Source organism: Hypomesus nipponensis, chromosome 12, assembly GCF_054491055.1.
Source record: "Hypomesus nipponensis isolate SF chromosome 12, ASM5449105v1, whole genome shotgun sequence".
Lineage (NCBI taxonomy): Eukaryota > Metazoa > Chordata > Actinopteri > Osmeriformes > Osmeridae > Hypomesus > Hypomesus nipponensis.
Genome location: NC_140372.1, coordinates 8,362,112 through 8,384,719, shown reverse-complemented (window position 1 = coordinate 8,384,719; position 22,608 = coordinate 8,362,112). Strand labels below are relative to the sequence as shown.

The following is a 22,608-nucleotide window of genomic DNA, read 5'->3' as shown; positions in this document are numbered from 1 at the left end:
CAGCCATCTACTGGAAAAAATCAACTACTGCGTCAACGTAATCAGATTGGTTTTGCAAGGCTGTGGTCAGTTTAAGAAACACATTTTCCGTTTGATAAGAGACATTCCCGTGTGGCAAGAGCCATGTGCAACTAGGTTATTCATACAAGAAGCCTATTTGATACCCTAAAATGGCAAAGCTATACACACATTGTTAGCTGCTTAAATATTCGGTGGGTGGAGACATAGGGAAAATATCTGAGAAGATGGTTTACGCTCCTGAAAGGGGAGTACAATCGCTCTGGGATAGCAGCGTCTTCTAGCCTTCAAGAGAACACATGAATTCATGTCAGTATTGAATGGAATATTGTTCACTAACTGACATGTACACGTAACTTTTTATGGAAGTTACATCTTGGTAAGTTATTTTTTTTTAAAGGGACGCTTTTCTTTTATATGGGACAGAATTGGTGCAATAGAGTTCGGGGTTATTGTATGAGGAACGCAAGCGATATGAGGGTATTCAAATTACATTATTATTACATTGCCTATAGAGAATTCGACAGATAGGCCGTTTATCGTTGATGAAGGTAGAAGTAAGAAGCTACGAAATACAAAAAATAACGTAATGTTTTGCATGAGTGCGTGATGAAGGGTATAAAACGGCAAATTAACTTAATTTTACATTTATTGGGGGCCATGGACTTGTTGTATGTGAAGTGATTGTACGTTGTCTTCTCACATTAGTATGCCTATACAAGTAATCCTATATTTGACAAAATATGGGATTATGAAACCCAATAATAATCAATGAATCCCTTAGAATTGAGAAAAGTAAATCTAATTATGAAGATCAGTTTTTTTTCTTCATTTGGGCCTTTTGCAACTAACTTGGAGGACCTAGTCATGTTTAAATGCTATTGCCTACAGGGAGCCAGGGCCTTTTCCACAGCTGTTGCACGGATCCCCTCTTCTCCCTTTCCCCTTTTCGGGTCTAGGCCAATGACCGAGGCACAAGTTAGACTAGCAGAGGAAACACTCAACTTCCCACCATTGTTGATGGCAGGACATCCGTGTGACCCTATCAGCACTGCCATTGTACAACCGGTTTTGAATGTAAATTCAGGGTTTTGTCATTTACAGTGTTACCATAAGCTATGGTCTTATCCAGTTGCAATTATATGTTGCCTATTTCATATACTTTGTGCTCATAATTTGAACAGTAGCCTACAACACAGTATCAAGCGAATTGTTACTCTGCATTGCTTGACGATGGAGACCAATATACATTACTTAATTTTGGTGACTGGCACCATATTTCCCATTTGGAATCGTAAATATGTGTTACCTTCTGACGTTTAGCCCCACTTTAGGGGCTGTCAACAAAGTAAGAAAAGAATTCAGCCAAATAACAGCATGATCTCAAATGAGCGCAATACAATTATGATCCATGTGTTGATTGAATTGTTTGACTAAAAGTGAATTGGGCACAGTTTAAAAACATAGAATGAAATGTGCTACTTCCATACTGGAAACTGGCCAAATAAACAATAATTCATAATATCAGCAATGTACAAATATGGTAACCTTTTTTTTGACACAGGTGCTTGACTAAGAAATAGTATGAAAGAGATCACCTAAAAATGGTGCTGTGTTGTTTGTTAAAGGCTGCATGAACATAGATAGATGATACAGTGCTGCAAAAGCACAAATTGGCTTTTCTAAAACAATGTAGAAACATAGGAACCCTAGTGTAAACAACAAAATGATAGATTCCAATAGCAGACAATAAGATAACCTGTCCCTATGACTTTAGCACATCAGTAGTACAAAACAGTAGACATAAGGTGAGCTGTTTATTGTACTCCTACAGTGTTGATCTGCAGAGGAGATACAGTATGATTGTGTTGACGACCCCTTGGCAGAAGTAGCAAGAATGTCTTGCCATTGAAATCAGACTTTCTCCAATGCGACGGCGGAATGAGGGCCGTGTCTTGCTCTCCCTGTTAACATGTTTGATACTATCAGCTGCATGTCTTAGACCTTTTCAGACCTTTTCAAAAATCTGAACATGGAGAAATAATAGCTTTATTACATTTACTGAACTCAATAAGTCTTATTAAGCACAGCAATAATAGTTAAACACATTTGTTTTTAATTGATGTTCTACTGGAAATGTGCACATCACTTTGTGTTCCATAGAAGAGGACATAATAGACTGCACATTTGTACATGTTGACAGTAGGCTGTGTAATTATGCAATTTTGTTATCTAGATAAGACATATAAACCACAGATGTTTGTCTATAAATGATTTTCCTAAACATTTAGTGTAGTTTGACGTGATCTCGTGATTTTTGTCATGCTTTGCAAGTAGTAGGCCTATTAAACATTCAATTGCGAATATGAATGCCTAAGGAGGTAATTACACTCCATGTCCTAATCCAAGTTGTGCCAGGCTCACTGACATCATCTTCTCACTGTGCTCCAGGTATAACTGTCACTATGGCAACCAGTGCTGTTCCCAGTGACAATCTACCCACTTATAAGCTGGTTGTGGTGGGGGATGGGGGCGTAGGGAAGAGTGCTCTCACCATCCAGTTTTTTCAGAAGATCTTTGTCCCTGATTATGACCCTACCATCGAGGATTCTTATCTGAAACACACTGAGATTGATAGCCAGTGGGCTATCTTAGATGGTAAGCACATGCAAGTAAAATCATAAAGGTTCTGAAACAAGTGTATCTTCAAAGTGTGTTATGTGTCACTGCGTGAGTCTATATGAATGTGTGTCTGGACACCTCTACTCCTCTGTTTGTCTCTATAGTTCTGGACACTGCTGGCCAGGAGGAGTTTAGCGCCATGAGGGAACAGTACATGAGGACGGGTGATGGCTTCCTCATAGTGTTCTCTGTCACAGACAAGGCCAGCTTTGAGCATGTGGATCGCTTCCACCAGCTCATCCTCAGGGTGAAAGACAGGTGAGGCTCCTGTCTGTCCCAACAGGGCCAGGCCAGTGTACCAGGACACAATATCAGTTATAGGGCACCTTTTTGACAGGAAAGGTCCATTTCAACTCAAACCTCATGCATGTGCATATTATAGTTCAAATGTTTTGGACTTTGAACTGAAGTGCTACTGAATGTCACTGACTTGGACGAAACTATACAGACTCTCACTTGTTCTTGTTTTGCAGGGAATCTTTCCCTATCGTTCTAGTGGCAAACAAAGTGGACTTGTTGCACTTACGGAAAATCTCCAGTGACCAGGGGAAGGAAATGGCTTCTAAACATGATGTGAGTGTAAAAGAATCCCTGTAAATGTTTTATTGCTCCTACAATTCCTCTATCATAATTCAGACTAGATTCTTCATAAAAATGTGATATTCCACCCTGACAGATAGCTTACATTGAAACGAGTGCCAAGGACCCTCCCATGAACATTGACAAGGCTTTTCACGAGCTTGTCAGAGTCATCAGGTAAATTAAAACCACTTTGAATTGAAACTGGCCAATAAATGGTTGGTAAAAAAATAGAAATCCTCTGATTAGGAATATTTAAAATACCTTCCCTTTTTAACTCTGCATCCTGCTCCCTGCCACCTCCTGTCCCAACCTCTCCCCCAAGGCAGGAGATACCAGACAGGACCCAGAAGAAGAAGAAGAAAACCAAGTGGCGCTCCGAGAGATCCACCGGACCTCACAGACACCACTGTGTCATCCTATGATTGCTCCGGTGCTCTCTGAGAGAGAGGGATGAGGTGAGAGTGTCGAGTGTTTACGCTCTTTCAACTGCCAAGGTGCTCCCTGGCACAGGGGCCAATGACTCAGACCCAGCAGGCGTGCCTTCAGGCAGCATGGGAATGGCCCTATATGGAGAAGGAGAGGCTCCATAGGAAAGAGATCAACCTGACCACCTGGACAGTACTCTACATCGAGGGAATTGGTCTTGCACTCATACTCCTCAACACAAGCTGGTCATGAGCACACAAAGGCTATCTATATAGAAAAGGCCTTTGAATGTACCGTAACGTGGCCAATGTGTGATATGTGTTTTATTGAGTAAATAAATGAAGCTGCAAGCAATGGACGTATTTAAGGGTAGTCCTTTCCATATCCCACAGCTACTGCATTGTATGGAGCAGGGAGAGAGGGAGAGGATGTGTCTGTTTGTGTTGGGATCAGCAGGCCTGCCAGAGCAGCAGGGTGAAGGGGAAGTGAGGAAAGAGAAAAGCTGGCTGTCCCAATGTCTCCCAGCTGGCACAATGCAGCAGAGTCTGGGAGGCAGTCAAAGCTTTCACAGGGAGGGTTTCAAACAAACTAGTTGAAATGTAGTCACATTAACAAAAGCACTTTACTGTACAGTATGTCGTAAGTCCCTTGCTCTGCCATGGTGGTTGCCTAAATAGTAAATATCAGTATTTGTTTGACTTCTAACTGCATTGTTTGACTGCATTTATTGGACTGCGGGGATGAACTCTCAGTAAACAATGATGTTGCCTAGATTGTTTGAACAGCAGTGTGTTTTATGTATTTGCCTTGTCATGCATTTATTTTTTGCGACAGAACAGTCATTTATTGTTTTTTGTCAGCAATATATAAGGGGTTTGTTGTAGCTATGAACACTGAAAATGTATTTTCAAATGTGTTGCAATCAATAATACAAGTTACGGAACATGTCATTATGGACTATTTTCTTTAGTTTCTTCCTCTTTTTAAAGTTATATTATTTAAGTTCAACCAAAATCTCTGCAAATAACAAAATATGTTAGCTATTACATTTTCTGGTGCCTTCATTTTAAAATGGCACAATGAAAATAGCTAATATATAGTAGCATATAGAAAGCAGATTACTATCTAAATTACTAAATACCTTACAGTTCTGTAATGTATGCTCAAATAGGCTATCTGGCCTTTCAGTGCCGCCCAGTGGTTTTATATGGAACTGTCTATGATGTCTTCTAACAACGTATTAAGGCAGGAAGCAGTGTGTCTGTATCCACCTCAACTAGGACATAAACACAAATATGTATGAAATAGGTCTGTCAAACAGGCACTGTGCTATTTGAAGTAAAGAACAAACAGCTCAAACCATATGTCAGATGACAAATTGTAATTTAGAATATCAATGCATTATTTTTCACAAAATAATGAATATGATGGTTTGCCATCATAAATTCAAATAACCAAATGTTTTGTACTGACCAGATAAGGGCCAGATGTATTTTAAAGATTATCTATACTTTATATGTGGATTGTGTGAGCCACAGCCATTGATGTAACAATGATGTCAGATGGCTGAGTGGTTAGGGAGACAGGCTATTAATCAGAAAGTTGGTAGTTTGATTCCCGGCCGTGCCAAATGATGTTGTGTCCTTCGGCAAGGCACTTCACCCTACTTGCCTCAGGGGAATGTCCCCGTACTTACTGTAAGTCGCTTTGGGTAAGAGCGTCTGCTAAATGTAAATATGTAAATGCAAATAAAGTGCTAATAAGCTGCAACAGAGTGTTGCTTCAGTCAGCTGGACTCATAGTGACTAATGTGACCTTTTGTGAAGAGCCTATTGGAAGTGTCCTTGTGAAAGAATAGGCCTACTTTCCATGAAAGCAGCTCAACAGAACACAACAAAGGGATAATGAGACCATGGTGATATGCATATTTATGCTATAATGTTTCCTATAAAGGGGTGATTCATTGTCATCTTCTGTTTGCCCTCAAATCTAAATGATTTTGTCTGGAAGGATTTCATTAGGGGACTCTAAAAGCAATGATCAGGGACATGAACACACGCACAAACACAAACTGAATAAATGTAACATCATATGCAAGTGACTAGACCACTTCACGAATCATAATAAAGTGTTCAATAAGGTTGGGTCATCATTGGGCTTAGTTTCTGGAATTAAATCATGAAAGGTGAGCAAACACACTAAACGTCAGTGGCTGACATCGCAATCAGATCCAGTTGCAATATATTTCCGATAAATTATGTATTTGCTTGTGACTTACAGTACCTATTCCTTTTACCCATTATAAATAAACGTATTGTGTCAATATTTGGTTTATTTTGCATCTTGCTCAATCTATTGTGCAAGACTGGAATTCCACCGCAAATGGGACATGAACACAAACCCGAACATTCCATGACTCATTTTCTGATAACGTGTCAACAGGCACATGAAACAGTATATATATTTGAAAGACTGAGACTACAGAAAACATTTCACTCATCCAAGAAGAACACAGTCAGGTGAGAATACACTAACTTCATGGTACAAAGTTGTATTTATTTGTGAAAGAACAAAGACCTCTTCACAAATAAATACAATCAGGATATTGTGATTTTTTAAATTATGTTTTTTGCATGCCTTATGAGATCAGAACAAATATGATCAATTCTGTGATTTAAATGACAGATCACATCAACAAATGATTCCATGACTTTGATCAGTGTGGTAAATAGTAAATTACTAATCAAAAGGAAATCCTCAGAGGCATTAGCAGCACCAACACATTGAGTTCATGAGCTGAACAAATACATACATGTGTTCATGAGCTCTTTGGGTGTTCTCAAAAGACGTTGTGACTGGCCATTGTGAAACTAATAAGACATGCTATCTTCTGTATGGCAAGTCTTTCATGGCTTTCTCTATTTCTTGAATGACAGTCCTGAATAGCAAGTGAGATGAAAGCTGTATATTCGGCTCTCCTTCTCCTCCTCCTGGCAGTTAGCTATGGTAAGTCTACTCCAGAAGAGTTTCACTCTCCTTTGCTATTTCAGTTTATGTATGATTAATCTGATCTTCTGGAGGCTGCAAGTGACAAGGCTGGTTTTCCTTGTTTCTCCAGGAGAGAGCTTGAAGTGCAATCGATGTGTCCCAGGTTCTCCAGGCTCACGATGCACCAACACCATAGAGACCTGCCCATCTGGCTTTGACGTGTGTGGCTCGGTTATTTTCAAGCCTCCACTCCGTAAGTACAGTTATCTAACTCTGTCAAGATGGTGTATAGTCACAGCAGACCAGTTTTAATTACCATTTGAAATAGTTCAGAATATTTCAGCATACAAAATGTATCTCACCAGTTGCAAAAAAACAACAGACAAGACTCATTTCACAGACACTTTGGTTGCATGCAAATACATTACAAGGAATGTAATTAACCAAGATGACAGTGATGACATTTTTTGTTTTTATATCATAATAGTTTAGTAACTGTATTATCCATGAACAGAAGAATTGTCCTCGATATACAGTAGTAACCAGTCACAAATGGTACACTGGTAAACCAGTACTCTTTCAAGTATAAAATGTCTCTGTCTCTTCTTCCTCCTTAGCTATCTCATATTTCAAGAGATGCATGAAGAAATCAGATTGTACAATTCTGGGACTCAATTCCAGCATCGATGTCAGATGCTGCTCTTTTGACCGCTGCAACTGATAAATCTCTATGAAAAACTGATATTTGATCAATTATTTTCAACAATCGGTGACTGAGGAACCTTTCAAATTATGACTGCATTACATGTATGAATTACACCTATTGTAATTTTCCTAGTTCATAGAACTTTAGTCTCTCTTTGTGTTATTGCTTACTACACTACAGAATTGGCATAAATAAATTCTAATATGAGAAATACACCTCATTCTTGACTGATCTTTCTCACCTTCTTCCTACTTGAGTTGGATTGACAGTGGTTTCACCAAATAAATCAAGCACTTGGTTGGATCAGGCTTGCTGGAACATATGTGGCTGGAAAGTAGAGGGCCCTCTGTGTCATACCTGTCATTATGCCACATCACATAGAGTATGTAACACAGACTAATATTTGCTGTCCTTGAAAACTATGACGACACTTTCCGTCCACTAGATGTCAATAGAGCTCTTACAAATGTAACGTGTTACGCTGTTTTGCCAGACAGTATAAAGCCTGCCCTGATCAGGCCTCATGTCTCAGATATTCATGCATTATTAGGATGAATGTTGTATAGTGTGTTTAAGGTTGGCACTGTGATTATCACTATTATCTAAATAACTTCACATTAATACATTAATATTTCACCCTGCTGCTTATATAATTTCACCTCAACTGAAAATGATCTTTTACGATGACATCATAATGATGCTTATGAAGATAAACCTGTCTTCCTATGGAGATATCACCCTCCTACAGTCAATAGGACAATGTATTGAAGCCCACAATCCATTACTCATAGAACAAGCGGCATGTCAATAATGATGTCACTACAGTATCAATATATTGAGTGATAACTACTGACATACATCACAAGAAGCGTTTCGTATAATGTCACCTGTAACCTTTCCTAGTCAAGACAAAAAGCAGAATTGTCTATTGTTTATGGAATAATCTACTGTTAACACATTGTTCCTGTTTGAGTGTAAAGGCACCACACTAGAGATCCCCCCACCAGAGTAATGAGAGCTGAAGTAGCTAACAACCCTGTGTCACGCCCAAGGAGGTCATCATGCACACTCCTATAATCACGGGGGATCCCTAACTTTATGAGCTGAGATCTCCATTAAAGGAGGCTTCCCCCTATAAGGGCACTGGGAGGGATGTGGAAATATCATGCAGCAGTCAGCAGGAGACCACTGGACCCCACACCAACACCATGCTCCCTCCACCACCTGCTAGGATTCCCCACCCCAGGTCTGCGCACACACACGCACACACAAGCTTTAAACACCATATAATAACTGGCATACACACAGGACCGTAATGAGGTCATTAATTTTGTTTCCCCTCAGTTATCTTTTAAATATTTTGTAAGAAAAACTTGGATTCGGAACTCGGAAAAACTCGGAATTCGGAGAAATGAAGTGATGCATTTCTCACAATCATGTGAGGTTGACCACCAGGGGAGCCATGCCTATTGTCATTCGACACCTTTATCTGAAAAAAGCAACTCTCAAGAATGAGAAAACATTTGAGAGTTGCTACATGGCATTCTAACGGCAGGCAAAGCTCCCAAAGATACAGTTAGTTGAGAACCAACCAACGCCAAGGGTCTGGAGACACTTGTTTTTTTGATTTTCTCAGTGAAGAAGGTAAATGCAGCTGACCCGACACTGGCTCTAAATCTAGTGTTAAAATCCCTCACCTGTAAACGCTCATTACTTTGCAGACAGAACAGCTGCTGTGATTCCATGAAGCATTCTACCCCATAAATCCTAAGAGGGCAGAGGAATGGGTACCTCATTAACACCCTAGGAAACTCCCATACAAAGCAGGGGCCATTACAACATACTTGTGAGAAAGAGGATTTCTTCAGTATTTCCTACACGTCACGCTTCCTCCTGTCCTTGGGCAAGGTAAATGAGTGCCAAAATGTGGAGAGATACCATGCAAAATATGGTAGTGTTTAGTTTTATGGTTTACTCCATAAAATAGTTGTTTTGCAGCTACCGTTGAAAATGATGGGGTTCCCTTGAAAAAAGGACTTCCTCCCTGCAGAAAGGTTTCTGTTGGACACAAACATCTCTATTCAAGCTCCCCTGTAATATAGATGAACTAGATCACTAGATTAACATATGAAATACCTACATTAGATTAGTTCATTTGAATACAATGATTTGAACTTTCTCTTATTTGTATGCATGCTTTTCTTGTCTTACACTATTAAACACGATCTGTGTATAAAACAAGCCTACACATAGTGTCAACCTACCCCACCTTTGAGTCATTTGAATCCAAAGAATATAATTTGTTGCGTTAATGTAACCATCATAATGCTGACTATAGACTCATCAAAAAGTGGGGCATTACAGCTCATAGATTCACACTCCTAACAACCCAAAACTCAAACGGCATTTGGGGAATGAGTTGGGTGGTCTGGCTGAAACGACCACCAACAGCATTTGGTAGTCCAAACTGTAGACCTAATGGACAACCAGGCGAACCTGCAAACAAAATACCTCAATAGACTCGGCGTTTCTCTTAACTCCCATTGGAAGTTCGGCCTGGGATGGTGGCTCCTCCCTTAGTGATGGTTGAAGTTTCATCCGAGTCCCTGACCGCATCCACTAAGTGTCCGATACCCCTACCTGCTTACACCGACGCAAGACAACAGTGCTTCAAAATCATGTTGCTTAAAGGTATAGATGCTTTTATGAGACTTTGTTTGTGGACTACTTTCTTCTTTAGCCTGGGGAATGTTTATGCAAAGAAGCAGGATGACTCTTCGTCTATGAATAGTATTTTCCGCGCGAGGTGTGCGTCACGGTGCCTCAGTTTACACAGCACGAGCATCACAACGTTCTCCAAACACGTTCAGGTAAGTTCAAAAAGCGCGTGCACTTTCCTGTTAATTTGACTGAAATCGACCAAACTATAGGATAATAGTATCACAACGTATGCGTTCATCACTATTTATGTGTGACAGTCTAAAGGCTATAGTATATCCCAATTAAATTAGATTTAAATGTGCCTGAAATAATGTGTTTTTGCATTTGCTTTCAATAATTCAATACTTACATATAACGTTGATTACATGTCATCCATCCCTTATCTATAACAGACAGCTATGGTGAAAATCCTAACCTTCAAGCAGATTGATGTTGACATGATGATGCCTCCTGTGTTTGTATGTGCGTTTGCACGTGTGTGTCCCTCATTAAAAGTTATTTCCATACTGTTTGTTTTCATTTGGGGAATGCTGGCCTGACTAACAACACTCTTGTTATCCTGATTACATCCATACCAATCCCTTCACTCGGATATGTGCCCTACTGAAGAAATAAAATGTCCTGGTCCATCTTTGTATTAGGCCACACAGAGCTGACAAAGACATGCATGATCACATTGAAAGCCACCATTACATATGGGAGATGCACCCATACAAAACATATGCACTTAAAAGGCCTATTTACAGTACACGGTTGCTTCCACTATAAAAAGTAGCCCTAGATTTGTTTTAATGCAAAACAAGAATGTACTGTATTTTCCCAGTAGGCTATTATGAAACACAGTGTGCATTGTAGATCCATAGAGAAACAGGGAAAAGTGACATTTGTGAAAGACATTATCATAGGAATGGACACCACAAATTTAACATTTATGACCTTTTGCAGAGGTCAAGACATGACGGGTATTATGACTACTCTGGAAGGATGTGGCGGGGTCATTGCTAAATGGACGAGTCAATCCCACCCTTTCCATCTGTGAGGGACATAGATCAGATATGTCCTTATCTGCAGTGGATACTATGTCAGACTGCATAACAATGACTGACTGTTACCACTTGACAGAGTGGGAATGCTCATTTTCAGCAGTAGGGGCCAATAAACAGAATCTTTTGTCAGACATAATTAAGATGATAGTATCTTTGGGTTTCCTCAGATTCCAGCTAGCAAGTTCAGTGCTTAGAACTCTCACTGATTCCATATTGATAAGCTGCTGTCTGAGGGTTTTGAATGAGAATTTGTTTCATAAAAGGTCCAACTATGATATACTGGTGGTCAACACCACTAGAGTATAATTCTGGAGAAGAGGTTCTGGCCTCCTACAGTCGTGCTGGATTTTCCATCCTGTCCCTTCAGATTATATTACAATCTTTTATCAGTGGCACTACGGAATACAATTGAATTTGATTTCATTAGTATTTGACAGTTTAACCCAGACTCATCACTCCCTTTCCTTTCCCTCCTCTCACTTTTCCTCTCTCCTCTCACATCCTCTCCTTGCTCTCTACAGATCAACGGGTCCCTCAGCTGGTGTCAAAGCCATAAACAATGTGCTAAGGTAAACACATGATTTAAACATCATACCATACAAAACCATTGCTTGAATGAAATCATATCTTTTGTGAAATAATCTGAGGAAATAGTCTATTTTCAGAAAGGAGCCCTCAGGGTAAGTCACCATGACAGAAAATAGTGCCATAAATCACTATACGAGCGTTTGCCATTCCTGCTATTACCTAGTTCTCTGAAGAGCATAATACCATACATCACCGAACAAGGTACAGTAATGTACTGTACCTCTATACATCACATTTAGGCCCATTGGGTGCACATTCATTCATCATGTCAACCACTTCAGGCATAAACAAGTGCTTTGCAGGCTGGGATTGCGCCATTTCTCCACAACTTCGTTTTTTAGAATACTATATGTGGATATATACAGTATTCTGTGTCATGTGTGGAGATTCAGCAGAGATAGATAGACATGCACAGAGGCATTCAGCATTTTATCCATGCCGTCCCCAGAATCCCATCATATAGTCAAATTGACCCTTTGACTAATGAGTTGAATTGAATTATTTGCGTTAATGAAGACATTAACTTGCTGTAGCAGGCCTTCAGTTCGATAACCACGTCTTCTCTACAAGACTGTGAAATTTTGCCGACATGTTGCCGATATGGTTATTCCCATAAACTGCATAATCAAAGCTCCCTCTTGCAGATACAAATGTATGTCTGCATTAAGATCATCACAGAGTGAATGATTTAGTACATTAATTGTACCTAATTAATGTCATGAGACAAAATGCTGTCAGTTTTAATGGCATCTCGATTGTTTATTCTTTTTGCTGTAAAAGCTTGTTTGATGGTGGCTATCCATATGACAGCACCATAGATTCAAAGGTCCAAAAGTCAAGTCCTGAACTCTTTTTGAGAAAATAATTGTGTCCAACTGTTTAGCAAGTTTTCTACATCTCTCCTCATCTCCTCATCTCCAAGGTCAAATCTCCCTCTGTCGTCTCTGTGCCATGCTAGTGTGTTGGCTCATGTTGTTTTGTTCACAATCAATGTTCAGTTAAGTGTAATGTTTCAGTCATTAAGAAAGCGCCCTCTCAATTAAAATCCTCTTGAAAATAGAAAGTAATTATATGGCACCTAATTGCTTAATGTGAAGCCTTAAAAGACTGTTGAGAAAACATATTTTCTTACTATGCCTATTCATATTCCTGCAATACCTGTAATACTACTTCAAAGGGATTTGATAGGCTCCCAAGATTTGACTCATCGCTCCTGTTCCTAAAATATCTCTACAAATACAAACAAATATCACTCCCTTTCATGTGTTGCAGCATTTGATCAAAGGAGTTCTCGTTGAAGAAATCATTGCATGCCAAGTGAACTGGCTCAATTTGTTGCGTTGCAATATGCAATATGTTTTGATGGCTACACAACTCGCATACTGTATGTTTGTGTGAGTGAGTAAACTATGTTTACCAAAGACGCTTAATTGACAGCATGTGTAACAGAGTAGTGGAAAAAGCAATGTTGTAAAAAAAACCTTAACTGTTTTACATGGTAGTTATGTCTTGTCAGCTAGTCCTTCACTCAGCCCATGGTCAATTGGCCTGATGTCATGCTGTCTCTGCAGAGTCCTGTGATAATGACTGAATGCTAATCCTGCTGTCACTATCTCCTCCAGGCAGTCAGTCAATTAGAGCTACTGTGGATGATTAGCACACTCTGACTCTAAGTCCATTCACTTCTTCATTTGGGAGCTTAGCGTGCTATGGGAGTATCATAGTAACTCCTCATTTATGTGCTACGGACTGTCATAATTGCTATGTCATGACACTGGCCTCTCAGCTCCCTAAGTAAGAATGCTTATATGAACCATTAGAGCATACCACGTCACGGTCTTCTCAGTCAGTCCAACAATGTTTGGCATCTATTAGTCACCTCACACTCCTTGGCCTACAGTCCATTTTAAGTGATACATTTCAAACATGATCGTACTACATGACACCATTGAGTACCCTCAGCAGAAAACTGTAGTTTGGCATTGACATGAGAATGGTTTCTGGAAGCCACTCAAAGCTGGTGCAATTTGGAGAAATTGGAAGCGACGACATAGACAGTGTATTTTTCCTCTAGGGCGTAATCTAGGCAGAGAATCAAACATTGTTGAGGGTTAGTGCCGGCACCAAAAAGAGCAGCGTTATGCTCGATCAGCAAGAAAGTTGCACAGCCCATTATGGCTGGACATTCACAGAAAGCTGTTTTCCCTCTTCACGGCAGAATGGGCACATGCACATTGCAGAGTGAGCATAGTTGTCCAATTTGGAGCAGGTCAACATTTTCGAGCTAAGTGAACAGTTAAATCAGGATTGACCTCCAGCCTTGCATCCAATTTATGCACCAAGGACAAAAAGAATCTGCCTTCGCATTCCTCCACTCACTGTCAGTCAGAGTCCCAGAAGTCAGCTTTATTTGCGGCAGTAGAAGCAAATGGTCGGTTGGAGATTGAAATGGGGCGGAAAACTAACTGACGCTCTGGCACAATAGTGGTGGGGGTGAGGGGGGTGGCATACCGTCAGTATGAATTACAGGAGCCATCTCCTCATAGAGACCAGCATGGCTAGATAAGAGATGGCAGGACTGGCACACTCAACGCAGACATGCCACGAGAATGCCAGACTCTGGGATTCTATACACTCTGAGATCTGTCGGTGCACACTGTACTCGCTACTATTCAGGGACGTCTCTCAAGAAACCTGGGAGTGATGTATGAGCATTACTGATGTGGAGGCTAGACCTTGTTGGAGTGCTGCAGGAGTGATGATTGGAATGGAACAGTTATTTCAATGTCAGGATACCCCACCAACCCCCCTCAGTCCTTGCCATGGGGCCTCGGGGCTCAGCAGGGTTTCTGCATTTCCTGCTGTATAAAGTGAGCACCTCAGCTGCATTTAAACGCCTCCTTCTCTCTCATTATTCATAGTTTCCGACCATCGCTAATAACAACACCCATCTCTCCCTTTTCTCACCTCAACACATACACACTCACATGCACAGTTATACACACTCCTCGACTGTAATAAAAGTCAAACGTGTTTCTTACTTTCACTCTCAAACATCACTGTGTCCCTCTTGTCTCCATAATACTACAAGACATGTCTGAGGGGTACGTGTTCACAGGGTGTGTACTATACTGTGGGGGATACGACTTAATGGCAACACAGTAACATTTAGATGGTCTCTGTACAGTCTGCCCTTGTGCAAAGTTTTCCACCTCCACCATAGCTACCACTGTGTTTCATTACAGCATGAAATTGGAAATGGGAGTATTCCCCTGGGCGGTCCTGCTTACTCATGCAGGGAGACACTCTCAGAGGGGGGGGGCAACAGTTCTGACCGGCAACCTGCTACACCAAACTCACTTCTAAACACACTTCAAGATGTTGTTTTAATGATGCTGTTGGTTTAATTTTCAACCGTATTACGTAAAGTTAAGACAATTAAAACGGTGTCAAGAGTTTCTTTCTTGCTTACAGTGTCTGGAGCCCTGCAAGGATTCCTGGGAGATGAAGAGGAGAAGTCAGTGTCGGGACCTTTGTGAGGTATAACACTCTTACTCATTGTCTTATAATGTGTAGCATTCACTTGTGAATGACCTATCAACATGCTTTACAGTGCCATACTTGTCATATGTACATAATAACACATTAAACATGTTGGTGTTTAACTAAAGCATTTTACCATCCAGGCAAAATAAAGTGATAACGTTTAAAATATTTTCCCACAGTCCTCTTCAGTCCACTATTATTCCCAGAAAGCAAAGTAATCAGACACTGATCTTTTCTATCAGTTTTCCCTTTTAATAAGTCATCTGGCTTTAGTAGTAAAGCACATGTGCTTGGTCTCCCTGTCCCCTCCACACCCCTCCAGCGCTCCTTCCAGAAGAAACACGGAGAGTGCCTCACGAGCTGTGAGTTTCTGCAGTCGGTTGTGGCGGTGAAACAAGGGGAGTGCCCCCCTCCCGAGAAAGCTAGCGGCTTCGCGGCGGCTTGCGTGGAGTCATGCGAGGAGGATGGAGAATGCTCCGCCCTAAAGAAGTGCTGCCCCAATGGCTGCGGGCACACCTGCCAGCCCCCCAAGAACCTCTACAAAGGTAGAACGAGAGAGGCCACAGGCAGACGGTGTCAAAGGACTGAACATTCAAATGCTGGGGGAACTTCGACGCGACACCAGGCCCCTCCAAATGTAACGTTCAGTGTTTTTTTTTTGCTCACTCTAACCCCCGACCAGGTGCTCCTCTGAAGCCCAGGAAAGAGCTGATCTTCCAGGAGCTTCCTTCAGGCCCGCTGGAGGTGCGCTGGTCCTCCAGGTTCAATGTATCTGCCGACCCCGTCGTGTATGTCCTCCAGAGAAGGTGGAACTACGGTATCCAGCCGAGTGAGGACGCCGCTACGCCCTGGGAGACGGTAGCACAGGTGATCCTTTTGTCTGCATTTTTTTAACTAGTAGGCTAGCTTGATGGCTTGGAAATCCTATTGTTTTGACGCCATACCAAAGATGATATTGTTGAATTTTGCTTGTTCAGTTATAGTCTTTTTCTCTGCGCATCCCTACAACTCCCATTCATTCTTCTCTTCCCAGACCACGCAGGAGAAAGCCTGGCTGGCCGACACGCGTGCTGGCAGGTGGTACCAGTTCAGAGTGGCTGCAGTGAACATCCATGGCACAAGAGGATTCACCACTCCCAGTCGCCACATCCACTCCAGAAAAGGTCATTGTCTGTGTGTTTGAGTGCGCGTGCGTGCGTGTGTTTGAGAGAGAGAGAGAGAGAGAGAGAGAGAGAGAGAGAGAGAGAGAGAGAGAGAGAGAGAGAGAGAGAGAGAGAGAGAGAGAGAGAGAGAGAGAGAGAGAAAGAGCATGAAAGAAAGAGACAGAGAGATGGGCTAAAACACCCCGAGGCAATATGCACTGACTGTAATGAAGTTGAATCCAGACTAATTACTTTGGCTGCTAGCCATCAACAGTTCCATTACCCTACATGGCTTTAATGGACATTAACTTGTCATTTTATTGGTTCCTCCAGTCCTGGGACTGGCAGTGACTCACAATTGATAACACAGTGATATCCTTCACAGACCCCTCCAAACCCCCTGCTCCATCTGACTTGAGGGTGACCAACATGACTTTTGGCACTGGCCAGCTTGTGTTGGTCAGGGTGCAGTGGGCTGTGTCCCCAGACCTGGATGTCCCCGTTCACCACATCAAGGTGGCCTGGAGCTGGACTGCCACCAAGGATGCCACCGCGTCATCCAAGACTAAGAGGAGGAAGACCGTGAGAGGGGTGAGTCCCTGTCTCTCCTTGTTCTGTTCAGACTCGCTGGCACGTCACAGCTTCCCCTGGGGAAGGACTAATGTGGAGGTCTGTTCCTCAGCCAATCCTGTCTGTCCTCGAGCCACAATTAAGAACGAGAAGATAAACAACAAGAGTGTGGTTCTGATGGCATGAAACTGTTGAATTGGATGCTTCCAACTGAAACCACATTGTTGTCCCCGTGGGCAAATTCATTGCAAATTATGGATCTGGAATAGCCAAAGTCAGCTCTCTTTCAGCTCTCTTTCACAAAAGGAAATTATAATAGCATGCAAACAGTTACTTTACCTTTTATCTCTTTCTCAGTAATTATTGGCCCTTTTCAGACAAGTTTCAACTGTGAATGTAGAAAGAAGAGGAATTCTATGAGAAACCCATCCATATATTATTCTCAATATACACACATTACACCTCAAATAGTGTGTCACATCAATGTGTTGAGTGTCTGTGTGTGTACTGTGTACAGTGGCAGGACTATGTGGACCTGGACAGTCTGCGGGCCAACAGGAGCTACAGTGTGGAGGTCCAGGCTGTGTCCTACTGGGGACAGACTCCCCTGAAGAGCCCCAAGGCCAGCCTCCGTTTCTCCACACAGCTCAGTATGTCTCACACGCACCCAGCTAAAACCTGTCTTCACTTCAGATCAGATGTACGCAGATCAATCCAGTCCAGACAAGACCGTCTTAGGCCTTTATGATTCCAATTTCAAGGTTGCGGGTTTGACATTCAAATCATTATGTTGGATTTGATGAGACGGTCTTTTTTGAAAAACTCAGAGGAGGAACGGCAAGCCAGCTCCGGCACTACACCAGTGGGACCTCCATCAGGTGTGCTTGATGTGGGCACGCCCTTCTACCAGGGCGGGCAGCTGCAGGTGCGAGTGTACTGGCAGAGCAGCCCAGGTAAGCTGCAACACAGGCCAAGCTCTGCGAGGGAAACCCCAGACACAACCCTGCCTCCATATTAATCCACAACAGTCCCAGAGGAAATCCTTCAGCCTCACACGCAGAACACTGCCTGTCTCTGTGGTCGTGTAAACAGAGAGATTATAATTCCCTTTTTAACTGCCGTTGACACAAAGGGTGCTTTGTTCAAAGCTGGTAAGGTACAGTAGATACCTGAGTCAGTCACGTGTACGAAAAGAGTCAGCCTCCTTGCCATCTTGTCATATTTGCCGTCTAACCAATGATTAAGATAGTAAACACATTGTAGTATTACACATGCATGAGGAAATCTGATTGAATGCTTCCTTTTTCCGTCCTCCTGTATTCAATGGACCTTATTTTGCACACTGTGCTGTTCTGTACATGTATTTCCCATGGTCCTTTAGAAAAGTGACGTGTTTTTCTCCGTCAGACCCCTCTGTAGTGCGCTACCGTGTCCAGTGGGTCCCAGAATATTGCAGACACAACCAGACCAGGCCTATGGAGAAAGTTATCACCCAGGTAACCCAAGTCCACCCGAAACAAAAAAACAAACACGGTGAAACAGCATGAGGCAACGCAGCTTGACCGTGTATCTAAGCTGGAGGCTGACCTCCACTTGATTTTCTTTATTGTCTCTGTTGGACCAGGAGAACTTCATCAGCCTTCCAGGTCTGCTCTTCTCCTGTAAGTACAAGGTCCTCCTCCAACCTCTGGGCACCAAGGGTCGGCCCCAAGTCGAGAGCACCAGCTTCTTCACTCCCTCCTGTGCCACCATCCAAGCCAAGAGCCCAAAAACCATCGCCTGTCCTGGGGCAATGGGTGAGCTGTGGCAGCCTAAATCTTAACACCCAAACGTCTTGGCCCTTCAGATACCTAGGAGTCCTTTATTCTGTGGATTCACCCACTTACTCTCTCTCTTCCCTCCTTCTCAGGATCTGCTCCAGTGGCGGTGACCCCTCCAAAGCTGTCAACCAAGGTGGAGAACCTGACGGCGTCCTTCATGGCTCACAAAGGAAACGTCACAGTGGTGTTCGCCTGGGAGCTGGCCCCGCCTCCTGCTTCCCTACAGCTGACCGGCTTTCAGGTCACATGGGCCGAGGTCTCCCCTTCCAGCCGCCACAGCAACCTGCCCAACAGCCTAATCTCCCAGTCCCAAATCCTGCCCCCGGTAAGCCCTCCAAGACAAGACAATGCAGCTCGTTCTCGAAATGAACAGAACTTATTGCCCCGTAATTCTTGTATCATTCTTCACGTCTTTTTGTCCCCTCCTCCCCAGGAGCGTAGTTTCCTGGTGGTGTCTGGCCTGAGGCTGGCCACCTTGTACAGACTGGAGGTCCAGGTGATCGGGACAGGAGGGGAGGGTCCCGTCATCACCCGCACCTTCCACACCCCGATCTCCATGCCTGCCGTGCAGCACCGTAAGAACACCCACGTGCACACACACACACACACACAGACAGACACTCATACAATGACTCTGTCTCTCTCAGCCCCTCACGGTCATGTTGCCATCGGTTAATCATCAGTAGATTGAAGTCACTTTCTGTGTCTTTCAGGACCCAGACTTAGGAAACATCACCAGCAGCACCAGCCTATGATCGAGAGGCACTAAATGTCTTACCTGTTACACAACAAAGATCCAGGAAACATTTAACTACCAGTGGTGTTGCCACTGAAAGGTTTCTCCCTCACAAACTGATCTGTAAAAAAAAACGACACATACTGCCTCTGAAAGACATACCGTGAATGGCTCAAATTTTATGCCCAAATTACCTCAGATACAAGCCAAATATAGTGCCATTCTGAGAGAGTAAAACATATTGTCAAACATGACGGTCCTTCTTCAAGGAGGAAACCCTCAAGGCGTACTTTGATTGAAGAAGGGAAGCATTCTGGTTTTTACACAGCTCCAGTCCATTACTGATGACGATGACCATATTATACCCCATAGTGTGTCTGTTGTGGAATAAGCCCTGTACTCGCATGAGGACATGTTAATTAGTAGTTTTTATGGTAAACAATGGCTTATATTACATGATGTTTACTCAGTCAGTCTGGTGATCCGGCATGAAAGAACCCAATGTTCCTGGCATGATGCCTTTTGTATTACTTTCCTCTTGTCACTCAACCGAGCTATGATGACCATGTTACTTTATATGTTGTCAAAGATCTGAATATTATATACTGCCAACCTCCTTTGTAAATACTGTACATAATAGTGCTTGTCTGTATTTATTTATGTCTGTAGTGGTGAATTCATATGTAAGGATAAGCATTGTACAGTAGACTGTTATTGTGTATCTTTCACTGGATGTGAGTTTCTTTCTAATTAGCCCTTTTGTAAACTGTGAGAGACCCTGTAAAACAATTTGTTTTTGTATTAAAGTTCATTCCAAAGGGTATAGAACTAAATTGTGTAGGCTGTTGTGCATCCCTAAACTTGTCCACACATCTTATTCTGGTTTGGGATTTTCTAATTAGAGAGCTCTTTTTCATTACCTTGACTGTGTGTACATCTAAAAGCTAACCCTGAAACCACTGTTCTCCACCACGCAGTGGTTAGTGTGGAACCAGTAGGCCCAAGCTTCATAGGCTCTGGTATGTACAACACAGAGAACACAGGCATTGCTCCACACACATGGTATCATACACAGACTGAAGCAGGCTGTGGGTGTTTGCTGTCCATGCATGGAAATATAGCACTTCTTAATTGAGTATGTGTAATGTGTGTTTTGTTTGCGTGTGTGTGTGTGTGTGTGTTTGTGTGTGTGTGTGTTAGAGAAAGAGAGAGAAAGAGTGAGAGGGACAGAGAGTGGTCGGTTTGGTGGGCATACATGTTGTTCATGTCACTCTGCAATGTTCTGGCAAGTTCTTTCATTTTGTATAATATGAAAACAATATACATTTACATGCCCTCTCCAATGGTCTAATGCATTAAATCACTGTATGCTAACATTCACACTCACTGATTCATAACACGTACATCTAACGAGATGCTTTGTTATTGTTTTGCCATATCAATAATTGTACAGCGTGTCCTATAAAACGGTTTGGAAATGATTACACTTATGTAAATGACGTCCATCAGATTTGTTCAGCAAGATGGAATATAATATAGAGCACTTGAATGAAGGTAACATAGATGAATGCCCTGGGGTACACTGCTCTCGAAGTCCATTTGGATAAAACATTGTCCTGCTGGGAGCATAAGCCCTCTATCTTTGCCAAGGATTTATGGGTGTTCAAAGGCCCTGGTTCCTATACTGGTATAGGCACATTTATGACCCTCCCTAGAGAGAGAGAGAGAGAGAGAGAGAGAGAGAGAGAGAGAGAGAGAGAGAGAGAGAGAGAGAGAGAGAGAGAGAGAGAGAGAGAGAGAGAGAGAGAGAGAGAGAGAGAGAGAGAGAGAGAGAGAGAGAGAGAGAGAGAGAGAGAGAGAGAGAGAGAGAGAGAGAGAGAGAGAGAGAGAGAGAGAGAGAGAGAGAGAGAGAGAGAGAGAGAGAGAGAGAGAGAGAGAGAGAGAGAGAGAGAGAGAGAGAGAGAGAGAGAGAGAGAGAGAGAGAGAGAGAGAGAGAGAGAGAGAGAGAGAGAGAGAAACCTGCATCGTATATGAGATGTACTGTATAATTGAACAGACTTCAACACAGAGCAGTTACTAAATCAACTGCCTCTTACCTTGTTCCCTTCAATATGGGTGATCATTGTGACATGTCAGCTAACTCTACAGGACATCTATTTAACAAACAGATTGATTGACTTCCATGTTATTTCTCAAATTCATTTTTCAGTAGGATTTCCAAGCACATAATATCCCACGTGATATTCCAAGCAATTGTTCAATATTTCTCTTGTAATTTGTTTTGGCGCCGTTTTCCAAAGCACTAAGTCTTGTGTGGTTTAGAGGAACTTCATTCAAACCCATTCTGTGGTGTTAACTTCAAAGTACTTCTGGCATGTTTTGAAATGCCCCGTGTGTAATGTATGTCCTAAATGAATCAAAATGTACCGACAGCACACAAAGGCGTAGCCAGTATGTTGCAGAGAGAGGAATGCTTTATGTCACAATGTTTTCTAGACTGGGATTCATGTACTGATTAAAACAAGTCTTCAAAGTGTGTTTACCATGTGTTGCAGACACGCAGGCCTGAAGTGTTAGAATATACCTCCCACACAATCCCAATCATTTATTTTGTATAGACAAATGATTTTTATATATAGTAGATGTGTTTCAAGAATGTGTCATTCACTCATATAGAAGAAAAGTGTGCATTACGTAATCAATAGCTAAAGTAACTAAAATACGAATCCCAAAGAGAAATTTGTGAGATTTGTGAAAGGGTTGAACTTGCAGCTGTAGCAAGGCTTTGTGAGTAGGCTACCCCACTTGATTGTAATAGACATTGTAACAATTTACAAGGGCATGCCGGACAAAATGATCTAATAACAAATGCTCCACTGCTAATGAATAAAAAGTCCTTGAAATGGAAAGTACATTTACAGTGTAATCTAATAGGATCGTGCTCACAACTAGTAGTTCTTTCTCTCTTTCCCTCCCCCTTCTTACTCTCTCCGACTCTTATGTTTTCCTCTCCTCTCGTTTCCTCGCTTTCATGCTA

General features: G+C 42.2%; 2 protein-coding genes across 6 annotated transcripts; both read left to right on the top strand.

Moving 5' to 3' along the window:
• The first annotated feature begins 80 nt into the window (after positions 1–80).
• Positions 81–5,958, top strand: LOC146260905 (ras-related protein M-Ras-like). 2 transcript variants are annotated; one of them, XM_084667905.1, is made up of 6 exons: positions 81–397; positions 2,470–2,676; positions 2,805–2,958; positions 3,174–3,273; positions 3,377–3,456; positions 3,605–5,958. In XM_084667905.1, exons 2-6 carry the CDS (start codon positions 2,484–2,486, stop codon positions 3,702–3,704), a joined length of 627 nt encoding a protein of 208 aa, XP_084524031.1. In that variant the 5' UTR covers positions 81–397; positions 2,470–2,483; the 3' UTR covers positions 3,705–5,958. The 2 variants fall into 2 exon arrangements, with proteins under 2 accessions (XP_084524031.1, XP_084524030.1); XM_084667904.1 differs by lacking the exon at positions 81–397 and having other exon boundaries at positions 1,665–2,676.
• Positions 5,959–8,659: 2,701 nt separating this feature from the next.
• anos1a (anosmin 1a) lies at positions 8,660–19,604 on the top strand. Of its 4 annotated transcripts, none has more exons than XM_084667921.1 (14): positions 8,660–10,272; positions 11,691–11,738; positions 15,232–15,297; positions 15,626–15,848; positions 15,986–16,170; positions 16,337–16,466; positions 16,831–17,036; positions 17,533–17,665; positions 17,858–17,968; positions 18,423–18,511; positions 18,640–18,811; positions 18,937–19,160; positions 19,269–19,410; positions 19,549–19,604. In XM_084667921.1, exons 1-14 carry the CDS (start codon positions 9,964–9,966, stop codon positions 19,602–19,604), a joined length of 2,094 nt encoding a protein of 697 aa, XP_084524047.1. In that variant the 5' UTR covers positions 8,660–9,963. The 4 variants fall into 4 exon arrangements, with proteins under 4 accessions (XP_084524047.1, XP_084524046.1, XP_084524045.1 ...); XM_084667920.1 differs by having other exon boundaries at positions 17,843–17,968; XM_084667919.1 differs by having other exon boundaries at positions 17,533–17,669; positions 17,820–17,968.
• Positions 19,605–22,608: the final 3,004 nt, after the last annotated feature.